The 20,681-nt window shown below is 41.8% G+C and overlaps 1 protein-coding gene across 35 annotated transcripts in view; it reads left to right on the top strand.

Moving 5' to 3' along the window:
• Window positions 1-20,681, top strand: part of LOC137564200 (protocadherin gamma-C5-like) — a 669,033-nt gene that overhangs the window by 437,528 nt on the left and 210,824 nt on the right. Inside the window, exon 1 of one of the 35 annotated variants that reach the window (XM_068277716.1) lies at window positions 1,579-4,175. The exons of 33 other annotated variants lie outside the window; for them this stretch is intronic. In XM_068277716.1, the coding sequence (XP_068133817.1) occupies window positions 1,728-4,175 (2,448 nt within the window). In that variant the 5' untranslated portion in view covers window positions 1,579-1,727. Of the gene's footprint in view, window positions 1-1,578; window positions 4,176-10,705; window positions 13,316-20,681 lie in introns of those variants that run through there. One more of the 35 variants, XM_068277718.1, reaches the window with a different exon arrangement.

Raw genomic sequence — 20,681 nt, 5'->3', positions numbered from 1 at the left:
AGTACCACAAGTAGGTGAAAAAGTACTGCTCTTAAATATTTTCTTGCTTGTTGGTGGCTGAAAGGACAACTGACCTGAGAGGGATATGGAGGCTGTCATATTTATTTCCATTAAAACAATGCACATTTCCTGCTGATCCTCTGCCCGTAATACATTGAGTCATTGACCCTGAACTAGCATGCCGATCAAAAGTTGGACTTAAGTTTGACTGCATTTGCCACATGCTTGTTTCAGGTGTGTGATCCAGACACCACTGATGCATGAAAGATCAGCAGGATGCAGGCAACTGGTATTGTTTAAAAGAAAATAAATATGACTGCCTCCATACCCCTCTCACATCAGTAGTTCTTTAAAAGGCATTTTATTAACAAGGTATTAAAATATCGCCTAGGAGAAATATGAGGAGAAAAAGTGAATTGAATAAGGATTGTGGGCTTCATTTGCAATGGGGAAAGAGGGGATATTTATTATTGATTATTGTAGTTGTAAAGTGCCAACATATTACGCAGTATATTATGGATAACCAGGACACATTGGGACCGATACAATTATCTTTTCCTCCTAAGTTTTCTCCTAGGTGATATATTCACAGTATTATAAATAAACTACCCTTTAAGCCACCAGCAAGCAAGAAAATACTCCGAATAATTTCAACAGTAGTTTTTAAACAGGAAAAAACGTAGGCGAAAAAAATGAATTGTATGGGGCCCACTGGGTAATATGAAATTCACTTTTTTCCCATTTCTATTTCTCCCATTCACTATTTCTACTCCTTATTAATAAAATGCATTTAAAGCCACCAGCAGGCAAGACAACACTAAGAATAATTTTGACAGAACTTTTTAACTTACTTTTAGTTTTTTTTGTAATTGCAGAGTGCTAAAAAAAAGTTATTTTTAGAGATTACAAATTATCTCCTAGGAGAAAAATAGAATTGAATAAGGGCCCTTCTGTTTCCAATGTTGTATGAAACATTTTAACCAATCAGGGTCTGACAGCAGTAATAATAAATGTGTTGCAAATGACAACAGTTCTTTTTTTTTCTTGTCTAAAACTGTAGCCTTTCAAATAATAGTTTGAACAGTGATGTGTGCTATATAAGCAGGTTCCTTTATATGTCACTTATCCAAAACAAAAAGTGCAGTTGAGGAATTCTGAATCGATAAGTGACAAATGTGGTTTGGGTTTTTACTCATGAAAATGTAAGAGGATTTACATTACAGTCTTGCAACTTTGATTTTCAGTTGAGGCTTAAAATTGGCAGTACTGTAGATGTCTTCTTTGAACAAATAAGCTTCAGATCAAGCTTATACTTTTTATTTTCTGCAATGTTTTGCTTTCTACATAATCTTTAATCTACATTATAGTGATTTAGGTTAGTAAAAGGCATTAGCAAAATGAAATAAATGCAAGATCATAATGTTTTCTTTAATTGAGCATGAACTTCACATTTTGGCCACAAGATGTCAGGCTTGTTATGCTAAGTTTGATGGGTATATCTGTTCAGGCTTACAATGCGCTCTCCTCCCCCTGGCTCAGTGATTCACCCTCCCCTCTCTTCTCTCGCACACAAAGAAGACCTGCTGCACAGACAACACAATGCTGTGGAGGTTTCTCCTTGTGGAAGGATTATTTTTTTAATGGTGAAGGAAGACCTTTATCAACTGCAAGCGTTTGGATTACAGAGTACCTATGTTTCATCACATACTAAGGAATCATTGTGAGATATGGACATCAGAGGCTGCTCTCTTTGTTGGAAATGGCAAGTAGCATTCTCCCTTCTCCTGTGTAGCTGGGGCTGTGTCTCTGGGCAGCTTCGTTATTCTATTGTGGAGGAGTCAGATCCAGGGACATGGCTAGGAAATGTAGCTCAGGATCTGGGCATAAAACAGGCAGAGCTTGGCCAGCACAGGTTACATTTATCATCTGACAAATACCAAAGATATTTTGCTGTAAATAAGGACAATGGAGGCTTGACTGTAAATGGCAGGATTGATAGGGAGAGCCTGTGTGGATCTAGTGTGAGCTGTTTGCTGCATTTAGAGGTGGTGGCTGAAAATCCTTCAGAGCTGTTTAGTCTAGATGTAGAGATTCTGGATATTAATGACAATTCTCCCACATTTCCTTCTAATAATCATCTTATTGAGATCACAGAAATATTTACAAATGCAGGTGCTCAGTTTGCGTTAGAAATAGCAAAGGATTTGGATGTTGGTGTTAATGGTGTCAGTCAGTATACTTTGAATACAAATCCTTATTTCTCATTGTCTGTGAAGAATCGTGTTGATGGTATTCTTATACCTGAGCTAATATTAGAGAAGGTGTTAGATAGGGAGGAAAAATCAGAACACCATCTTATTCTCACAGCTATAGATGGTGGAGAACCAGCTAGATCAGGCTCCTGTCATGTAACAATAACAGTGCTAGATATCAATGATAATCCACCAGTGTTTAACCAATCAATTTATAAGGTGAAACTGAAGGAAAATCTGCCTTTGAATACTGGTATACTGTCATTAAATGCATCAGATTTAGATGAAGGAGTAAATGGAGAAATCCAGTATTATTTTAGTAGTCACACTTCTGAAAGTGCAAGGAAATTATTTGATTTGAACCAGCAGAGTGGAGAAATCTTTGTAAAAGGAAATGTGGATTACGAAGAGGCTCATTTATATGAATTGTCAATAAAAGCAGAAGATAAAGGGTTACCCAGACTGGTTGGGAACTGCCTGGTTAAGGTGGAAATAGAAGATGTTAATGATAATGCTCCAGAAATTTCTTATGCTGCTTTGAAAAAAGATATTCCAGAAAATATACCATTAGGAACTCCTGTGGGATTTATTAATGTGAAAGACAAGGATTCTGGGAAAAATGGGGAAATACAGCTGAATTTACAAACAGATATACCTTTCAAAATCAGAATGGTTAAAAATCGTTACTCCCTGGTCACTGATGGGGGTTTGGATAGAGAGAGGATATCACAGTATATTATTGAGCTGACAGCTACTGATTTGGGGTCTCCTGCTCTGTCCAGTAAGACCACTGTTATTCTCAGTGTGTCTGATGTTAATGATAATGCACCAACATTTACACAGACTACTTATAATGCTTTCATTAAGGAAAACAGTGATCCAGGGACTCTGCTATGTACAGTATCTGCTACTGATGCAGATGAGGGTGATAACTCTGATCTGGTTTACTCTATAGTGGAGAGCCAGATAGATGGATCCTCTATATCCTCTTTTGTTTACATCAATTCTAATACTGGTGACATATATGCTCAGCGTTCCTTTGACTATGAGCACATCCAGGCTCTGCAGATCACCATTAAAGTAGAGGATTCTGGGTCACCAAAGTTATCTTCTACTGTCCCTGTCTGTATATTCATTTTGGATACCAATGACAACTCCCCCTCCCTGCTTTATCCAGAACACTCTGAGGATCTCATTGTGCAACAGAGGATCCCAAAATCTACAAGTGCCGGATATCTGGTGACCAAACTGTCTGCAGTGGATCTGGACTCTGGTCACAATGCCTGGCTGCTCTTTAACCTCATTGACCCCAGCAGCTCCTCATTGTTCCAAGTGTCTAAACATACAGGAGAGGTCAGAACTGTACGAGGATTGCAGGAAACAGAAAACACAGAGCAGCAGCTTGTCATCTCTATCAGTGATCATGGGGATCCTCCATTATCTACTACAGTCACTGTGCTGGTCAGTATAGCAGATGAGGTGGTAGTAGAGAGGCCCAAATCTGGGGATTTCCTTGCAAATGCCAAATCAGCACCAAACATGACCTTATATTTAATAGTTTCCCTTGTGGCAATCAGTTTAGTTTCTCTTGTGACATTTATTATATTGCTGGTGAAATGTCTGAGGAAGGAAAGTTATGGTTACAGCAGTAGTTGTTGTCTCCTAAATGGATCTGAGTCCAAACCATACCTGGATCAGTACCAGCCGGCTCTGTACCTGAACACAGATGGAACCTTAAAATACATGGAAGTCAGGATGGTCCCACCAGGAGTCCAGGGACAATGTTACCAAACTAATTTGCCCCCAGCTCCACAGCAACGTGATTCTGCTTTCCTGCAGTCTCTGGATTTTCCTCAGTTAAGAGAATTGGTCAAAGATGCCGATACCAACTCAGTTGTCAGCAGCATGAATGATGCCAGCAAAGTAAGTTGTCTTCTGTGATCTACATTTATGAACTTATCATAATCATGTTTAGAGTTGTCGCTTATTTTCTGTGGAAGGTTTACTTTGAGGGTGCTTTGTATCTACATCCAAGTACCTTTAATAATTTTACCTAGTTTGAAAGGGATTTTTGTCAGTGACATGGTCATTGTGGCAGCAGTCTTAGCAATACTGACACACATACATGGTGACGCAATAAAACCCTCCTACTGCCTACACAAAAATGTTAGAGTATTTAGGCTAGTATTCTCTACAATATGAAAGTCTTTCCTATACAGTAGCAAATGCTATCGATAGAGGCTGCAAGAAAGCTGTAGACCACACAAACACCGCAGGAACGGAGCGAGTAGCAGGCACACCGAGATGGGCTGGCCAGCATCTGCCTATATTTTCATGTGCTTGTGCAGGCAGTAGGGGCCAGTTTTACATGCACCACCCTGTATTTAAGTCATGTGAGGTTGCACAGTAGGCCAGATTAAAGGGACAGAATGATTTTGGCATTTGGCCTTCCAATGTAACATCCCCCAATAGTATTGCTGTGATGTTAGTGTGTGATGTCAAAATACAGATGACTTGTCAAGTCAGGTTCACTGACATGCTAAAGTTGAACACAGGTAAGCTAAATCAGGTAGTTTCCATGCTATTTTTTTCTTATCAGCTAATTAATATCATCACATTAATATTATTTTAATATGGTGAGGAGACTCCTCCCATGAAACTCCTTCCCCCTGATGTAGGATGCAGTAAAACAGGCTAGTGCATGCCCTCACCACATCTTGACTTGAATGCTGTAACATTATCTTGTGTAATCTACCAGTAAACCAGATGGCACATCTCCGGTCCATCCAGAACTCATGTCATCCACCTTCCTTTAAATTGTGCTTCTATATCCCTCCACTGATTGCCCGTAAAGCAAAGGATATAGTTCTGTGCTCTTGCACTTCAGCCTTGGTCCACCATGCATCCATACACTAACTCCAGCCTGATGAGATTGTGCTCTGCAGTCTTCTACTCTCATCCAACCTATTTTCTCACTAATAGATACAGGATTTCTTGCAATCCTCTACCTTATTCTGGTACCTCATGTGGGGCCCTCTCCCAACATCTTACAGATCTTTATTTGTAGTCTAAAATGTTCTCTTTGCATGCAAGTATATGATTTGACTTTTTTCCATTTCATTTATTGGTATGCCATTGGGAGTCATTCAGTAAAGCTAAGTGTGCTAAATGTGTTCCGCCATAAACAATTGTTTGTGAGTGTCTGCACTGTAAAATACATGTGACCAACTACATCCCTGCCAGTCTCATTGTTGGATCACTCCTGCTAAGCCATTATTATTATTTCACTGTGGTCCCCACAGTGTGACTCCTTCCTCTCATCATTTGTCCTCCACTTTATATAGAACAGAACACATTGTGACTGTACAGTAATTGGCCCTAAATGGTCAGAAATCAGAAAAACCTTATTTGGAGAACAATGATTGTTGTGCCCAGAATTGATTGCGGTACTCGTGGCATTAGCAACAGAACAAGCAAGATAATTGGCACAACAGAAACAGGACCGCAATACAATAGCAATAAACGTATGCAAAATAATACATGCTGATAGTCATTCACAGCATTGAGGGGAATATGATTAACAGGCAATAAATCAATATAGGAGAGATTAGGTGAGTGATGAAAAGAGTGCTGTGCCCATGCGGTGCTTGGAGAGTCGGGGCGAGTGCGGGGGAGTCTTTACTGTCTAGTTTAGGGGGTTTCTGCAGGGGGGGCAGGCCTTGGGGGGAGGGCTGGAGTTCAGCAGGAGGATAGCCGGAGGAAAGAAGGGGCACCTGCATCTGGTGGTTCTAGAGGGGATGCCCTGTAGCGGCGGTCTGATGGAGGAGCTTGAAGAGGAACTCCAGTGAAAATAATGTAATAAAAAAGTGCTTCATTTTTACAATAATTATGTATAAATGATTTAGTCAGTGTGTGCCCATTGTAAAATCTTTCCTCTCCCTGATTTACATTCTGACATTTATCACATGGCAACATTTTTCTGCTGCCAGGTGATGTCTGTGGAAGGAGATGCTGCTTGCTTTTTTGGCAGTTGGAAAGAGCTGTTATTTCCCACAATGCAACAAGGCTCCCACAGTGTGATGTCAGGACCATGATCATGGCATCACACTGTGGGAGGGGTTTCACCACAATATCAGCCATACAGAGCCCCCTGATGATCCGTTTGTGAAAAGGAAAAGATTTCTCATGGGAAAGGGGATATCAGCCCCTTGGGATGAAGTTCAATTCTTGGTTACGGTTTATCTTTAAAGAACCAGTTACCCGGTTGGGAGGGGTCTTGTGGGATCTTAGTGGCTCTTTTCAGCTGAAATTATCACTCTTCTCTTCTCATGCCACATTAATGGAGTATATTTGCTTAACTTAAAGAGGATCTGTAACAACAAAACGTCCCCTGGGGGGTACTCACCTCGGGTGGGGGAAGCCTCAGGATCCTAATGAGGCTTCCCACGCCATCTGCCGTCCCTCGGGGGTCTTGCTGCAGCCCTCCGTACAGCGGTGAAGTAATATTTACCTTCCCGGCTCCTGCGCAGGCGCTCTGACGGCTGTCGGCTCCGAAGTAGGCGGAAATACCCGGATGCCGTCGGGTCCGCTCTACTGCGCAGGCGCAAGTCTCCGGCGCCTGCGCAGTAGAGCGGACCCGACTGAGATCGGGTATTTCCGCCTACTTTCGGAGCCGACAGCAGCCACAGCGCCCCCGCTGGAGCCTGCAAAGGTAAATATTGAAGTCACAGTCGGGACTGTCGCTGGCTGTTCGGAGGGCTGCAGCGAGACCCTCGTGGGACAGAGGACGGCGTGGGAAGCCTCATTAGGATCCCGAGGCTTCCCCCACCCGAGGTGAGTACCCCCCAGGGGATGTTTTCTATGTTACAGAGTCTCTTTAAGGCACACAATGCGTAAAATTATATTGATCCATAATGCACTTTCTTGTCTACGTACCTTTTCTGTAAAATATTTTTCTGTACAGAGCCAAATACTATGTTGGTGCTATTTAAATCACTAGTAGTAATAAATGTGAAGAAAAAATGTCATATGACATAGGATCAATATGCAAATCTCTGAATGACAAATTAGTTTTGTGATCAAGTGTCATTTCTGTGTCCTCTGTTAGCCTACACAGTAAGCAGAAATGACATGAATGTGACCAACCCAATCAAACCTACAAACTGATCATGTGATCATTCTTCACTTCATGTAGAAAAACATTTATATCTATGCATATTGACAGTAAAACCCAACATATATTTATGGCTTTCCTAGGTTACATTAAACTTGCATTGGTTGTTAAGTGTATATTGTCAAGCCTAGAGTCGGACTGTGAGGTGGAAAACTTGAGGAAATCCACCTGCTGGCCGAGTAGCAGGAACCATGTGTTATCACTCCCAAGAGAAACCTGTAGCAAGTCTTCACAGTAAGCAGCAACACATTATTACTGCTGCTTGGCCCGCAAATGGATTTTCTCAGCTTTACTACCTCCCAGACCGACACTGGGCAAGCATGTCTAAATGACCTGTATTTTGTGCATATTTATTTAACTGCTCTGCGGCCACTTCAGAGTAGTTTCCCCAGGACTGCCTAACGCCATTTGCGTCAAGTCCTGGGGGTTGAGATTAGCAGGGAACTCGATCATACCCTGACGAGTCACGGAGCTCAGTGATCAGCCTCTCAGCTTGTGATTGCGACTGGCAGGCTGTTAAGGGGAAAAAAAAACTGTTATTTACTTTTGTACAGCGCTGCAATCTTCAGCTTATTATTTATACAAGACCAGTCAGCACTGCTGTCTGGCACAAGAGAGTGAGACATTAATAGTCATGAGTTGATAAAAGGTTTCAATTCAATTTCCTCTTAAATTTCATGTAAAATGTACGCAGCTAGGAACTGGATTATTATCCTAAGCTAAACATTTGTGTAGCCCAGTGTTTCTCAAACCTGTCCTCGTTACTCCCCAATGGTGCATGTTTTGCAGGCAACCTCACATATGCACAGGTGGGGTAATTAGTGTTTCAGCTAGTTGGATTCCATGTAACTGTGACACTTATTACCCTACCTGTGCATAATTAATGTTGCCTGCAAAACATGCACTGTTGGGGAGTCACAAGGACAGGTTTAACCTCTTGCCGACCGCGTCACGCCGGTAGGCGTGGCCGCGGCGGCAGCCCCAGGACCGCCTAACGCCAATTGGCGTAAAGTCCTGGGGCTCTGTTTTGAATGAGATCGCGCGCACGATGCGCGCGCATCTCATTCTCGGAGGGCGGAGCTCCGCCCCCTCTTCAGTCTCCGAGCAGCTATTGCCGCTCTGGAGACTGATAGACGGCGTGATCACCGTCTATTTACCCGTACAGCGCTGCGATCGGCAGCAGCGCTGTACTGGGGACAGCCATGTGACACGGCTGTCCCCCTGGGACACTGGAGAGCGATCGGCTCTCATAGGCAGAAGCCTATGACAGCCGATCGCCACAATTGGCTGGCTGTGGGGAAGGAGGGAGGGAGGGAGGGAATATATTTAAAAGAACACGCTTTTTTTTAAAAAAAAAGAGGAACAAAAATATTTGCAACCAAAAAAATAAACAATCCGGGGGCGATCAGACCCCACCAACAGAGAGCTCTGTTGGTGGGGAGAAAAGGGGGGGGAAATCACGTGTGTGCTGTGTTGTGCGGATCTGCAGCTTAGCCTTAAAGCTGCAGTGGCACATTTTGCTTAAAATGGCCTGGTCACTAGGGGGGTTTAGCACTGCAGTCCTCAAGAGGTTAAGAAACACTGGTATATCGCATTTCTCCTGTTGGACTCAAAGCACTAAGGCTTGGAGAAAGGGAAACCGAGAGCCCAATATGGTGTAGTATGTTAGGAGTGGTGGTATCTGATGTGAAAGAGGGTAATGTGTATACTCACAAAGTTGGGTCGCCGCTGGATGGGCCGGCGGGGATAATTATAACCTGACCCCGCTCAGGTCCAAGAAGTCGCTCTCTGTAGACAGTGAAATAGGGTGCAAAATAAGGTTATTTCGCCCCCTTCAAAAATCATTTGCCTGAAGAAGCGGAACTGTTACCTGTGAAACGCGTTGCACTTTTGGAGCTCTTAATAAATGTTACTTTATATTGTAAGAAACTTGCCAGTTGTCCGGTCATTTTTCCAGAAGGGAGGTGAGTCCACCCACTTCCCCCTTTTTAACAATTTTAACCAATTTTATTCTACTTGCCTCCTCTGTTACCATACTATCAAAGTGCTAAGGGCTGCAGCCACTAATGATGCACTCAAGAGGCCACCCTGCAGTGTTAGGAAATCTTACCACAGGACTTCTTACTGAATAGGTACTGACTCTTGACAGGATTCAAACCCTGGTCTCCCATTTCAAAGGCAGAGCCCTTAAAGGGAACCATAGCTGAAGGAGAAAAAGAAGTTATAGATACCTGGAGCATCCTCCAGCCCCATACGCTCTGATCGATCCCACGCCGCCATCCTCCGCTGCCCGCAGCTATGAGAACCAGGACCCCGCTCTGCTGTCATTCGGAGCCACTCTAAGTGTAAGGGAAGTGCGCTGTTTGCGTATCTCTGCATCAGCCGCTGGAGAGATACGTAAAGGGTGCACTTCTCCTGCGTAGCCCGGCTCCGATGACGTCAGCGACGAGAGCCCGTTCTCGTAGTTGCGGGCAGAGCTGGATGGCGGCGTGGGATCGATCAGCGCGTATGGGGATGGAGGATGCCCGAGGTATGTATAACTTCTTTTTCATATCACCATCTCTGGTTCCCTTTAACCAATACATTATGGATCAACGGACCAACCAAATGTAATAGTTTAGGATTTCGAAGGTCCATTTTCAAGCTATGTCATTTTGCTTAAAATTAGCATAACATCTGCATCAACTCCAAATATTTAGCATCACATTGACTACCTCCACCCGCCACTCACAGGTTGAGGAGACATTATTATTACTTAACTAAATAAAATATATACTTATTCTGCTTAGTGGTATTGCAGGTAAATTTCTACAATAATAAATAAGATGCATGGCACTACCATCATTAAATAAAGATACTGTTAAAACTTCATGTTGACCTTGATGACTGTGGCATTATTTCTGCATTCTCTTTTTTAATGTACAAGTCTACTGACAGATCTGGATTTGCAGAGCTGCATTTACAGCTCTGATCATTTTTGTATAAATAGTGTACATGTTCATAAACCTCCTCTGTTTATGCATTTAAAAATGTTGAAGAAGACCAAAGTAAGGATTCTTAATCATTAAATACTCTTACTCATTGAACTTGAACAATTAAAGAAATACTATATAATGTAATGTTTTACTGGTTTTCTTTTTCATTGGCATATGAAATTTATATTATTCCCCACAAGAGGGCAGCATTGGCATATTTAGTTCTTCAGCTTGATCTGTTGAGGATATCAGTGCGCTCTCCTCCCCCTGGCTCAGTGATTCTCCCTCCCATCTTTCCTCTCACACACACAAAGGAGAGCTGCTGAACACAGAACAGAATGCCGTGGATCTTTGTCTCTGTGGATGGATTGTGTTTTTGGGGATAAAAACAGGAATTCATCACCTACAAGCATTGTGGATTACAAAGGATCTATGTTACATCACATACCAAGGAAACATTGTGAGATATGGACATCAGAGGCTGCTCTCTTTGTTGGAAATGGCAAGTAGCATTCTCCCTTCTCCTGTGTAGCTGGGGCTGTGTCACTGGGCAGCTGCGTTATTCTATTGTGGAGGAGTCTGATCCAGGGACATGGCTAGGAAATGTAGCTCAGGATCTGGGCATAAAACAGGCAGAGCTTGCCCAGCGCAGGTTACATTTATCATCTGACAAATACCAAAGATATTTTGCTGTAAATAAGGACAATGGAGGCTTGACTGTAAATGACAGGATTGATAGGGAGAGCCTGTGTGGATCTAGTGTGAGCTGTTTGCTGCATTTGGAGGTGGTGGCTGAAAATCCTTCAGAGCTTTATAGTCTAGATGTAGAAATTCTGGATATTAATGATAATTCTCCTACATTTTCAATTAATGAACATTTTATTGAGATTATAGAATTACTGGCAAGTCCAGGTACTCGGTTTGCCTTAGAAATAGCAAAGGATTTGGATGTTGGTGTTAATGGTGTTAGTCAGTATATATTAAATACTAATCCTTATTTCTCATTGTCTGTGAAAAATCGTAAAGATGGGACTCCCATCCCTCAGCTGATATTAGAGAAGGTGTTAGATAGGGAGGAAAAATCAGTTCACCATCTTATTCTCACAGCTATAGATGGTGGAGAACCAGCCAGATCAGGCTCCTGCAATGTGACTATAAAAGTGCTAGATATTAATGACAATCCACCCGTGTTTAACCAGTCAGTTTATAAGGTAAAGCTAAAAGAAAATCTCCCTTTAAGTACTGTTGTTTTGCTATTAAATGCTACAGATCTGGATGAGGGAGCGAATGGGGAAATTCGGTATTATTTTGATAGTCACACTGCTGAATCCTCAAGACAGTTATTTGATTTAAATCAGCAGAGCGGAGAAATATTTATAAAAGGAAATCTGGATTATGAAGAGTTAAATTTTCATGAATTGTCTATTGAAGCAGAAGATAAAGGATTACCTAAAATGGTAGGGAACTGCATGGTTCAGGTGGAAATAGAAGATGTGAATGATAATCCTCCTGAAATTTCTTACACCATTTTAAAAAATGAGATTCTAGAAAATATACCATTAGGAACTCCTGTGGGCTTTATTAATGTGAGAGATAAGGATTCTGGGAAAAATGGGGAAATACAGCTGAATTTAAAACCAGATATACCTTTCAAAATCAGAATGGTTAAAAATCGTTATTCTCTGGTCACTGATGGGAATCTGGATAGAGAGAGGATATCACAGTATATTATTGAGCTGACAGCTACTGATTTGGGGTCTCCTGCTCTGTCCAGTAAGACCACTGTTATTCTCAGGGTGTCTGATGTTAATGATAATTCACCAGCATTTACACAGACTACTTATAATGCTTTCATTAAGGAAAACAGTGATCCGGGGACTCTGCTATGTACAGTATCTGCTACTGATGCAGATGAGGGTGATAACTCTGATCTGGTTTACTCTATAGTGGAGAGCCAGATAGATGGATCCTCTATATCCTCCTTTGTTTACCTTAATTCTAATACTGGTGACATATATGCTCAGCGTTCCTTTGACTATGAGCACATCCAGACTCTACAAATCACCGTTAAAGTAGAGGATTCTGGGTCACCACAGTTATCTTCTACTGTCCCTGTCTGTATATTCATTCTGGATACAAATGACAACTCCCCCTCCCTGCTGTATCCAGAGCACTCTGAGGATCTCATTGTACAACAGAGGATCCCAAAATCTACAAGTGCCGGATATCTGGTGACCAAACTGTCTGCAGTGGATCTGGACTCTGGTCACAATGCCTGGCTGCTCTTTAATCTCATTGACCCCGGCAGTTCCTCATTGTTCCAAGTGTCTAAACATACAGGAGAGGTCAGAACTGTACGAGGATTGCAGGAAACAGAAAACACAGAGCAGCAGCTTGTCATCTCTATCAGTGATCATGGGGATCCTCCATTATCTACTACAGTCACTGTGCTGGTCAGTATAGCAGATGAGGTGGTTGTAGAGAGGCCCAAATCTGGCAGTATATTGACTCATTCAAAACCATCATCAGATATGACTTTATATTTAATAGTTTCCCTTGTGGCGATCAGTTTAGTTTCGCTTGTGACATTTATTATATTGCTGGTGAAATGTCTGAGGAAGGAGAGTTATGGTTACAGCAGCAGCTGCTGCTTTCTTACTGGATCTGAGTCCAAATCGTACATGGATCAGTATCAGCCGGCTCTGTACTTGAACACAGATGGAACATTAAAATACATGGAAGTCAGGATGGTCCCCCCAGGAGCCCAGGGACAATGTTACCAAACTAATGTGCCCCCAGCCCCACAGCAACGTGACTCTGCTTTCCTGCAGTCTCTGGATTTTCCTCAGTTGAGGGAATTAGTCAGAGATGCCGATACCAACTCAGTTGTCAGCAGCATGAATGACCCAAGCAAGGTGAGACAACACTTTCCTGTGTGTTATGCTATTTTTACTCTTACATGCAGTATTTCCTAATAATGGGATCAAATCCATATTTGACAATCTTTGACAAATCTCATATATGTCTTTAAAGAGACTCCGTAACAAAAATTACATCCTGTTTTTTATCATCCTACAAGTTCCAAAAGCTATTCTAATGTGTTCTGGCTTACTGCAGCACTTTGTACTATCACAGTCTCTGTAATAAATCAACTTATCTCTCTCTTGTCAGACTTGTCAGCCTGTGTCTGGAAGGCTGCCAAGTTCTTCAGTGTTGTGGTTCTGCTATGAACTCCTCCTTTCAGGCCCCTCTATGCACACTGCCTGTGTGTTATTTAGATTAGAGCAGCTTCTCTCTTCTCTCTTATCTTTTACAAGCTGGCTGGGCTTTCACATAGTGAGGAATTACAGGCAAGGGCAAAGCTGTTTGCAGGAAGAAAAGAGCAGCCTGAAACTTCAGTGCATGGGAGATGCAGGGGGAAAGAAACACACAAATGATCTCTTGAGATTCAAAAGGAAGGGTGTATACAGCCTGCTTGTGTATGGATGTATTTTCTATGTGTGGACATACTGTACATCAACCTACTTCCTGTTTTGGTGGCCATTTTGTTTGTTTATAAACAAACTTTTTAAAACTGTTTTTAACCACTTTTAATGCGGCGGGGAGCGGCGAAATTGTGACAGAGGGTAATAGGAGATGTAGCCTAACGCACTGGTATGTTTACTTTTGTGCAATTTTAACAATACAGATTCTCTTTAACCTTTCTTTAGCTTGAGAAGATAAATGCTTTTATCAATAAAATACATTGCCAAGCAAACATGTTTCTTTCGAGGTAGTGTTGTTGTTTTGTATTGAAAAAAAAAAATCTGAACATACAAATGAGAAAGAAAATATCTAAAAATACTTCCATTTAGATGCCGCTTGTTTTATATATTGTAGGCTTGTGTGATATGTCTCTGAAACTTTTTCTACACTTCATTCAAATGAATTTAATTTGCAGAGCCTCAGCTTTTCCATCTAACGTCCATCGAGTTCAACCATCTTACTGGTTGAACTCGATGGACGTATGTCTTTTTTCAGCCAAAATAACTATGTAACTATGTAACAATAATCACCATTCCTCTATTTATTGCACCATCATTTCCTGTTGACCAATTCAACATAAGATTTTGAACAGTGCTTGTAGATGAGGTGCCTACGCACACAAAATAGAAAGACATTAAAAAAAAAACAACTTCAAATATTAAACTGTAAAATGGTGTTTTATATATATATATATATATATATATATATATATATATATAGAGAGAGAGAGAGAGAGAGAGAGAGAGAGAGGGGGGGGGGGGGGAAGACAGCTCTTAGCAGAGATTCTTTAGACCCACAGCTGCTTGTTGTTTTGTGATTTGCTTTAAAAATCCTGTAACTTAAAGTTTATCTTAAATCTTTGTTTATTTGAGAATCATAGTTGCTCACTGTTGGGCAGCACGGTGGCGTAGTGGTTAGCGCTCTTGCCTTGCAGAGCTGGGTCGCTGGTTCAAATCCCATCTAGGTCAACATCTGCAAGAAGTTTGTATGTTCTCCCCGTGTCTGCATGGGTTTCCTACCCACACACCCAAAAACATACAGATAAGTTAATTGGCTTCCCCCTAAAAAAAAATTGTCCCTAGACTATGATACGTGCACTACACGATACATTCATAGACATAGGAGAATGATAGGGACTAGATTGTGAGCCCCTCTGTGGGACAGTTAGTGACAAGACAATATACTCTGTACAGCCCTGCATCATATGTCGGCGCTATATAAATACTTAAATAAATAAATATTGTTAATCTCTAAGCTTCTGGTGAAATTGCACCCCATTATGTCCATCAGAGACATGAAGGGGCAATGTTTGCTACTTTTGTAGACACTGGTGAAGAATTCACAGTGTTATTAATCCAGTAATCATATGATTGCAGTTGTAAGTTTAATTTGAATGCATTTACAATGCTCAATGGTGAATCTAAAAAGTTTATTTAAAAAAAAATGATACCTTTTAAAAGCCATTTACATTTTTTTTAGTAAATAAGCTTTTAAAAATCTAGTCTCCTTCCTCAAGCATATCAAGCATATTTACGGTTGGAAACTGAAGTTGCAGACCCCAGGGTATATTCACAATATGATCAAAAGCACTATATGCAAAAAAACATGCTGGTGCAGGTGTGTGGTATGTTTGCTTCTGAGAATTCCAAAGCCAGTACAAAATATGCCTAGTCTCCCAAAATGCTCTGGGGGTGAGAATTCCACATATCTAATCAGCTTAGGCCAAGCATCACTGAGAGGGTGGAGGTACATACAATATACAGCAATATATAGATATAGGAAGTGGATCTCGCGATGAAACTAGGAAAATTACCATACAAGTAGATATCCTGTATACTTTACTGCATTCTACTACATGTTACTACAGTGCCTCTTTAATCTTAATCTTAGTTTTAGATTGTGAGCTCACAAGGGCAGAGTCATCCTCCTAATGTTTGCTGTTTTTTTTTTTTTTGCAATACCTGTGCTGCTTGAGACTTCTGTACATCTTTTGGTTGTACCTATGTTCCCCATGTCGTCTTATTGTGCATTGTGAAGTGCTGCGGAATATGCCGGCACTATATAAATAATAATAATAATAGCTTTAAAGCCCAGTTGAACATTTCCGTTTTGTATAGTGTGGTATGGAGTTATCTGAAGTAAAGTGAAGGGGACAGCAACAAATAAAACATTTTCCAAAGTGGGGAAAATTTAGATCCCCTATCTAATATTAATCGATGGCCTACAGCCATGGGCTGTGCTACAATGGGGCACTCTGGGGCACTGCCCCCCCCCCCTGGAATCACAGTGCCCACCTGAGTGCCCCCCTCCCCTCAGTAACATAAAGTTAAAGTGAACCTCCGGACTAAAAATCTACTCAGCAGAACTGAAAAGGCTTGGTGTTTCTTTAACAGTTTCACAGCATCTGAACTTTGTTTTTCTTACCAAAGCATTATTTTTAGCTGCATTTTCACCTAAGCTCCACCCATCAAAGAAAAAAAGCCCAGGCTTTTTTTCCCTGATGCTGTGCAGAGCATGATGGGATTTCCTATGTTGTTATTCACGTTACCTAGCAACTGGGAGGGGTGATCAGCACACAGGACAGTTGGAACTGTGTCTTATGCTCCCTGTCACCTCCTTTCAACCAAAAAGATGGTTGCCATCATGAAATCAAACATATGCCTGTTCTTTTAAAACAGGGTGGGTAAGAGATTGTATTACCTATCTATTTTAATTAACATAACTAATGTAACTTAATGACAGTATGTTTGTTTAGGCTGGAGTTCCTCTTTAACTGCTTTCAGGCTCCAGCAGAGTACAGTGAAAAGGTTATGGTCCAGGTGGAGCCAGGTGCATCTGACGTCACTGGGCAGCGGGAGATTCGCGCACTGAGAGGCACTCGGTAAGTAGAGGCTCAGGACGCTGGTACCATGTGAAAGGAAGCTATACTGCTGGACTTGGATGCCCAATGAGCTTGACATTCATCTAAATCAAGTGATTGCGCCTAAGCGTGCAGGCCTAGTGTGCTTATTGAAAAAGGCTGTATTACGCTATATGTGTTTTTATTTGCTTTTACTTGTGGATTGTGGATTAAATACTGGATTTTGTACCATTGGAGAAGTGGAGCTGTGGACTTTGTTGCCTTGAGGCTATGCGCTAGCGCAGGCATGGGCAAACTTGTCCCTCCAGCTGTTAAGGAACTACAATGCATTGCAGGGACTTGTAGTTCCTTAACAGCTGGAGGGCCAAGTTTGCCTATGCCTGCGCTAGACCCACCTGGATTTTGAGGTGGTTTTCATTTGGTGAGCTGCTATACTGAAGGGGTTTTGGAGTATACACGGAGTGGAGTACAGCAATTCACTTTTTTTTTACATCTGGGTGGATGCATGGTGTTTGCAGTATTATTGTAACAGTAATGCACAGTAATGCATACATGGATCTGCGGTGGCGAATACTCGCAGAAAAACTATGACTGTGATTTTTTTGTGTAGGGGCAGGCGCAGTTTGTTTAAGACTAAAGGTTATGGTCTATAAAAACCTCTACATGTCAGCCTGAGTCTATATAAACCAAGGGTCTTATCTATTTGCCATAAATACCTTACCATCCTTGCAAGATACCTTGTAATGAATGGATCTGGATTACACTTTATACTTCCAAAAATCTCTCTATCCCCTTCTGATTGTATGTTTTAACATTATCAGTCAACAGGAATAATCCTGATTCAAAACTTCCTGTCTGGAAAATACAAGCTTTACTTGTATTTTTTGCTGTACTTTTTCAAACTATGACCTCTCCCCTCAGCACTCCCCTCCAGCATCAATCAGTGGCAGCTGAGCGGGCGGATCAGTCAAAATCAGTCTTATCAGTCTGATGACAGCTTGTACTCACGTGCACTGTCGTCAGAACGACTGCCCCGTGGGCGGGTCTGACGACCTGTAGTTTGAAAAAGTCTGGCGTGCCTTTAGTCTGCAGCAATGCTTAGCTACTAAGATAAGGAATTACACACACAGTGTTTCTCTCCCTCATGCCTCCTCCTCTTGCTTTTAAAGTCCTGAGACACAGGCGGGGGGCTGCAATGATTTGTCTGTGATCTGTCCACGCAGGAGCAGCTTGCAAGTAAGTAAGGATAAAGCATGTCATAAAACTGGCCAAGCAATCTGTAGGTAATTTTTTTTTTAATAATAACACCATCATTTGGACAATATGCTCTGCTTAAAATCCCCTGAGTTCAATTTGTGATGTTTACTTTTGGTTCCTACCCAGGGGCATAACTAGAAATCACCAGGCCCCCTCTGCAAAAATGTGGATGGGACCCCCTCCCCTGGCCGCTCAGGGCCATTTTGGGGGGCAGGAGGGGTCACAGCATGAGGGGGGAGCTTGGCCACACATCAGCGGGAAAAGGGGACACTCCCTCACCTCAGGCTCTACCCTCAGCGCTCCCTACCAGTGTTCCTGCCCGCCGCCTGCTGCCACTGATTGAATCTGGAGGGGAGCGCTGAGGGGAGAGCCCGAGGCGAGGGGGGACTGTCCTCCCTCTCACCAATGTGTGACCAAGCTCTCCCCTCATGCTGCGACCCCTCCTGCCCCACAAAATGGCCCTGAGGGGGCCCCAGAGGGTGCACAGGCTGCAGCCCCTATTGTTACACCACTGTTCCTATCGTTGCTGAACTAGTAAGCCTTAATTTAATCACCTGAGTTAGGCAAAAAATATCTAAGGTTTGCCATACAAACATCAATTTTGATCATCCAAATGGGCCCCACCAGCCATCCAGCCAGCGAGCCCCCTTTGTTCCCCCCAAAAAAATGTTTAAGCTGGAGCCACCACTGCCTACAGCTGCTGTTACCAGGGCTACCAGTTTTCATATTAAAGCCACAAAGATCCATGACTATCCCAGCTACAGGAAGCAGGACAGGGATTCCTCCGCTAGGATTATAGCAGCTTTTTTTGCCACTTTAAAAAAATAAAGATTCCTAATATTGGCCTTTAACATGATGAGTGACCTTTCAAAAACAGATCTTCAATTGTTACTATGTCGAGATACATTCTGTAGGCATATTCTGCATAGAAAGCTAAGTATTACGGTATATCCATGGCATTGGATGCCAAGAATTCATCTAGGTGAAGATCTAGCGATACCCCAGTGTTTGTAGCTATTCTATTGCGAAAAGGTTTTTTTTGGCAAATTGTTTTTTTTGGCTTCATTAATATATATTTCCCTTTGTAAAGGCCAGAGCTTATTTGTGAGCCCTAGGTATGGTTCTTCTGATCTCAGTGTGCATATTTATTAGCTGTGTGTTTTAACTGTGTAGCAAGATTTTTCAAGTAATCTTTTATTTCTTGGTACACGTACCAATGGTTCAAAAGCTGCATGTTTGTTTGATGTGACCTGTCTGTTGGCCTAGTATGCATTGCTTCCTTGTGCATTGGAGGAATTTAAAAGAAATTAAAAATATTCTGATACCTATTTGAAAAAAATATGAATAGCTTATTTGCAAAAAACAAAACTGTAGCTACTGAAAATGTACAATATTTTCTAGATCATCTAGATATATAAAAGTAACAGTTTCGATATCTAGGTATTAATGTAACCAATGATGTGCAAGATTATTTCAAACTCAACATTGCGCCTGTGGTGGAAGCCTTTCGTGGGAAATCTAGATCCTGGAAACAACTACCATTATCGCTTATCGGGAAAATAAACATTTTCAAAATGATCTTTCTACCCAAATTTTTGTATGTATTACGACAAACCCCTACCACCATACCTAAAAAGTTTTTCAAAAACCTTCATTCTCTAATGACCACATTTGTTTGGACGGGTCAGACCCCGAGAATTGCTTACAACACACTGCAACTACCCATAGATCAAGGGGGCCTGGCTCTTCCAAACATGCAACTATATTACTATGCTGCTGTTCTGGTGACGGCTCGATGGTGGTTTGGACAAGATAGTTACAACCCCGCGGTAGTTGCTGAAGCTGCTCAAATGGGATCCTATGAGAGGCTTACACTTTTGGTCTTTAGAGGTACAACGAATGATCATAGATGCACTATCCCGATGACTACAGTATGTAAGGTCTGGGCTGAGGTTATCTGATATATGGATGGGGATCAATACACGTCTCCACATACCCCCATATGGGAAAATCCTAAGCTACAACATTTTATGCAAATTCCAGACCCAGTACTGTGGGCTAGATCAGGAATTAAGTCCTTGAAACATATTGTTGGGGATGGAGTACTTAATTCTTTTAATAACCTTAAACAAACATTTTCCCTTTCAAATAAGATGTTTTTTTAGGTATTTGCAACTCAGACATGCCTTTTCTGCACAGTTTCCCGAAGGAGCTCCCAATCTAACAGCTAGTGATATGGAGCAGACGCTAATGACACGTTATCTTGAGAAACCCCTGTCCGCATTATACTCAGCCCTAGTGGGAAGGGGCACTGAAAAACTTCTCCTTTGTCAGACTAAGTGGAATCAAGATATATTCCGGGTTTGGATGATAACGACTGGGAAGATATTCTAAATGATTTTATTAGACTCCCGATCTCCGCTAGAGACAGACTGGTACAGGTCAAATTTCTACATAGGACCTACCTCACCCCTGAAAGGATGCACAAGATCTCTAGTGCCAACAGTATACTATGCCACAGATGCTCTACTGACACAGGCACCTTCTTTCACATGTTCTGGAGCTGCCATAAGATTATACCGTTTTGGGAGGAAATCTTTTCCACTATTAATGAAATTTTGGATTCCCAGTTCTTCTGC

The sequence above is a fragment of the Hyperolius riggenbachi genome, chromosome 3 (assembly GCF_040937935.1).
Source record: "Hyperolius riggenbachi isolate aHypRig1 chromosome 3, aHypRig1.pri, whole genome shotgun sequence".
NCBI lineage: Eukaryota > Metazoa > Chordata > Amphibia > Anura > Hyperoliidae > Hyperolius > Hyperolius riggenbachi.
This window is presented reverse-complemented; position numbering and strand designations above follow the sequence as displayed.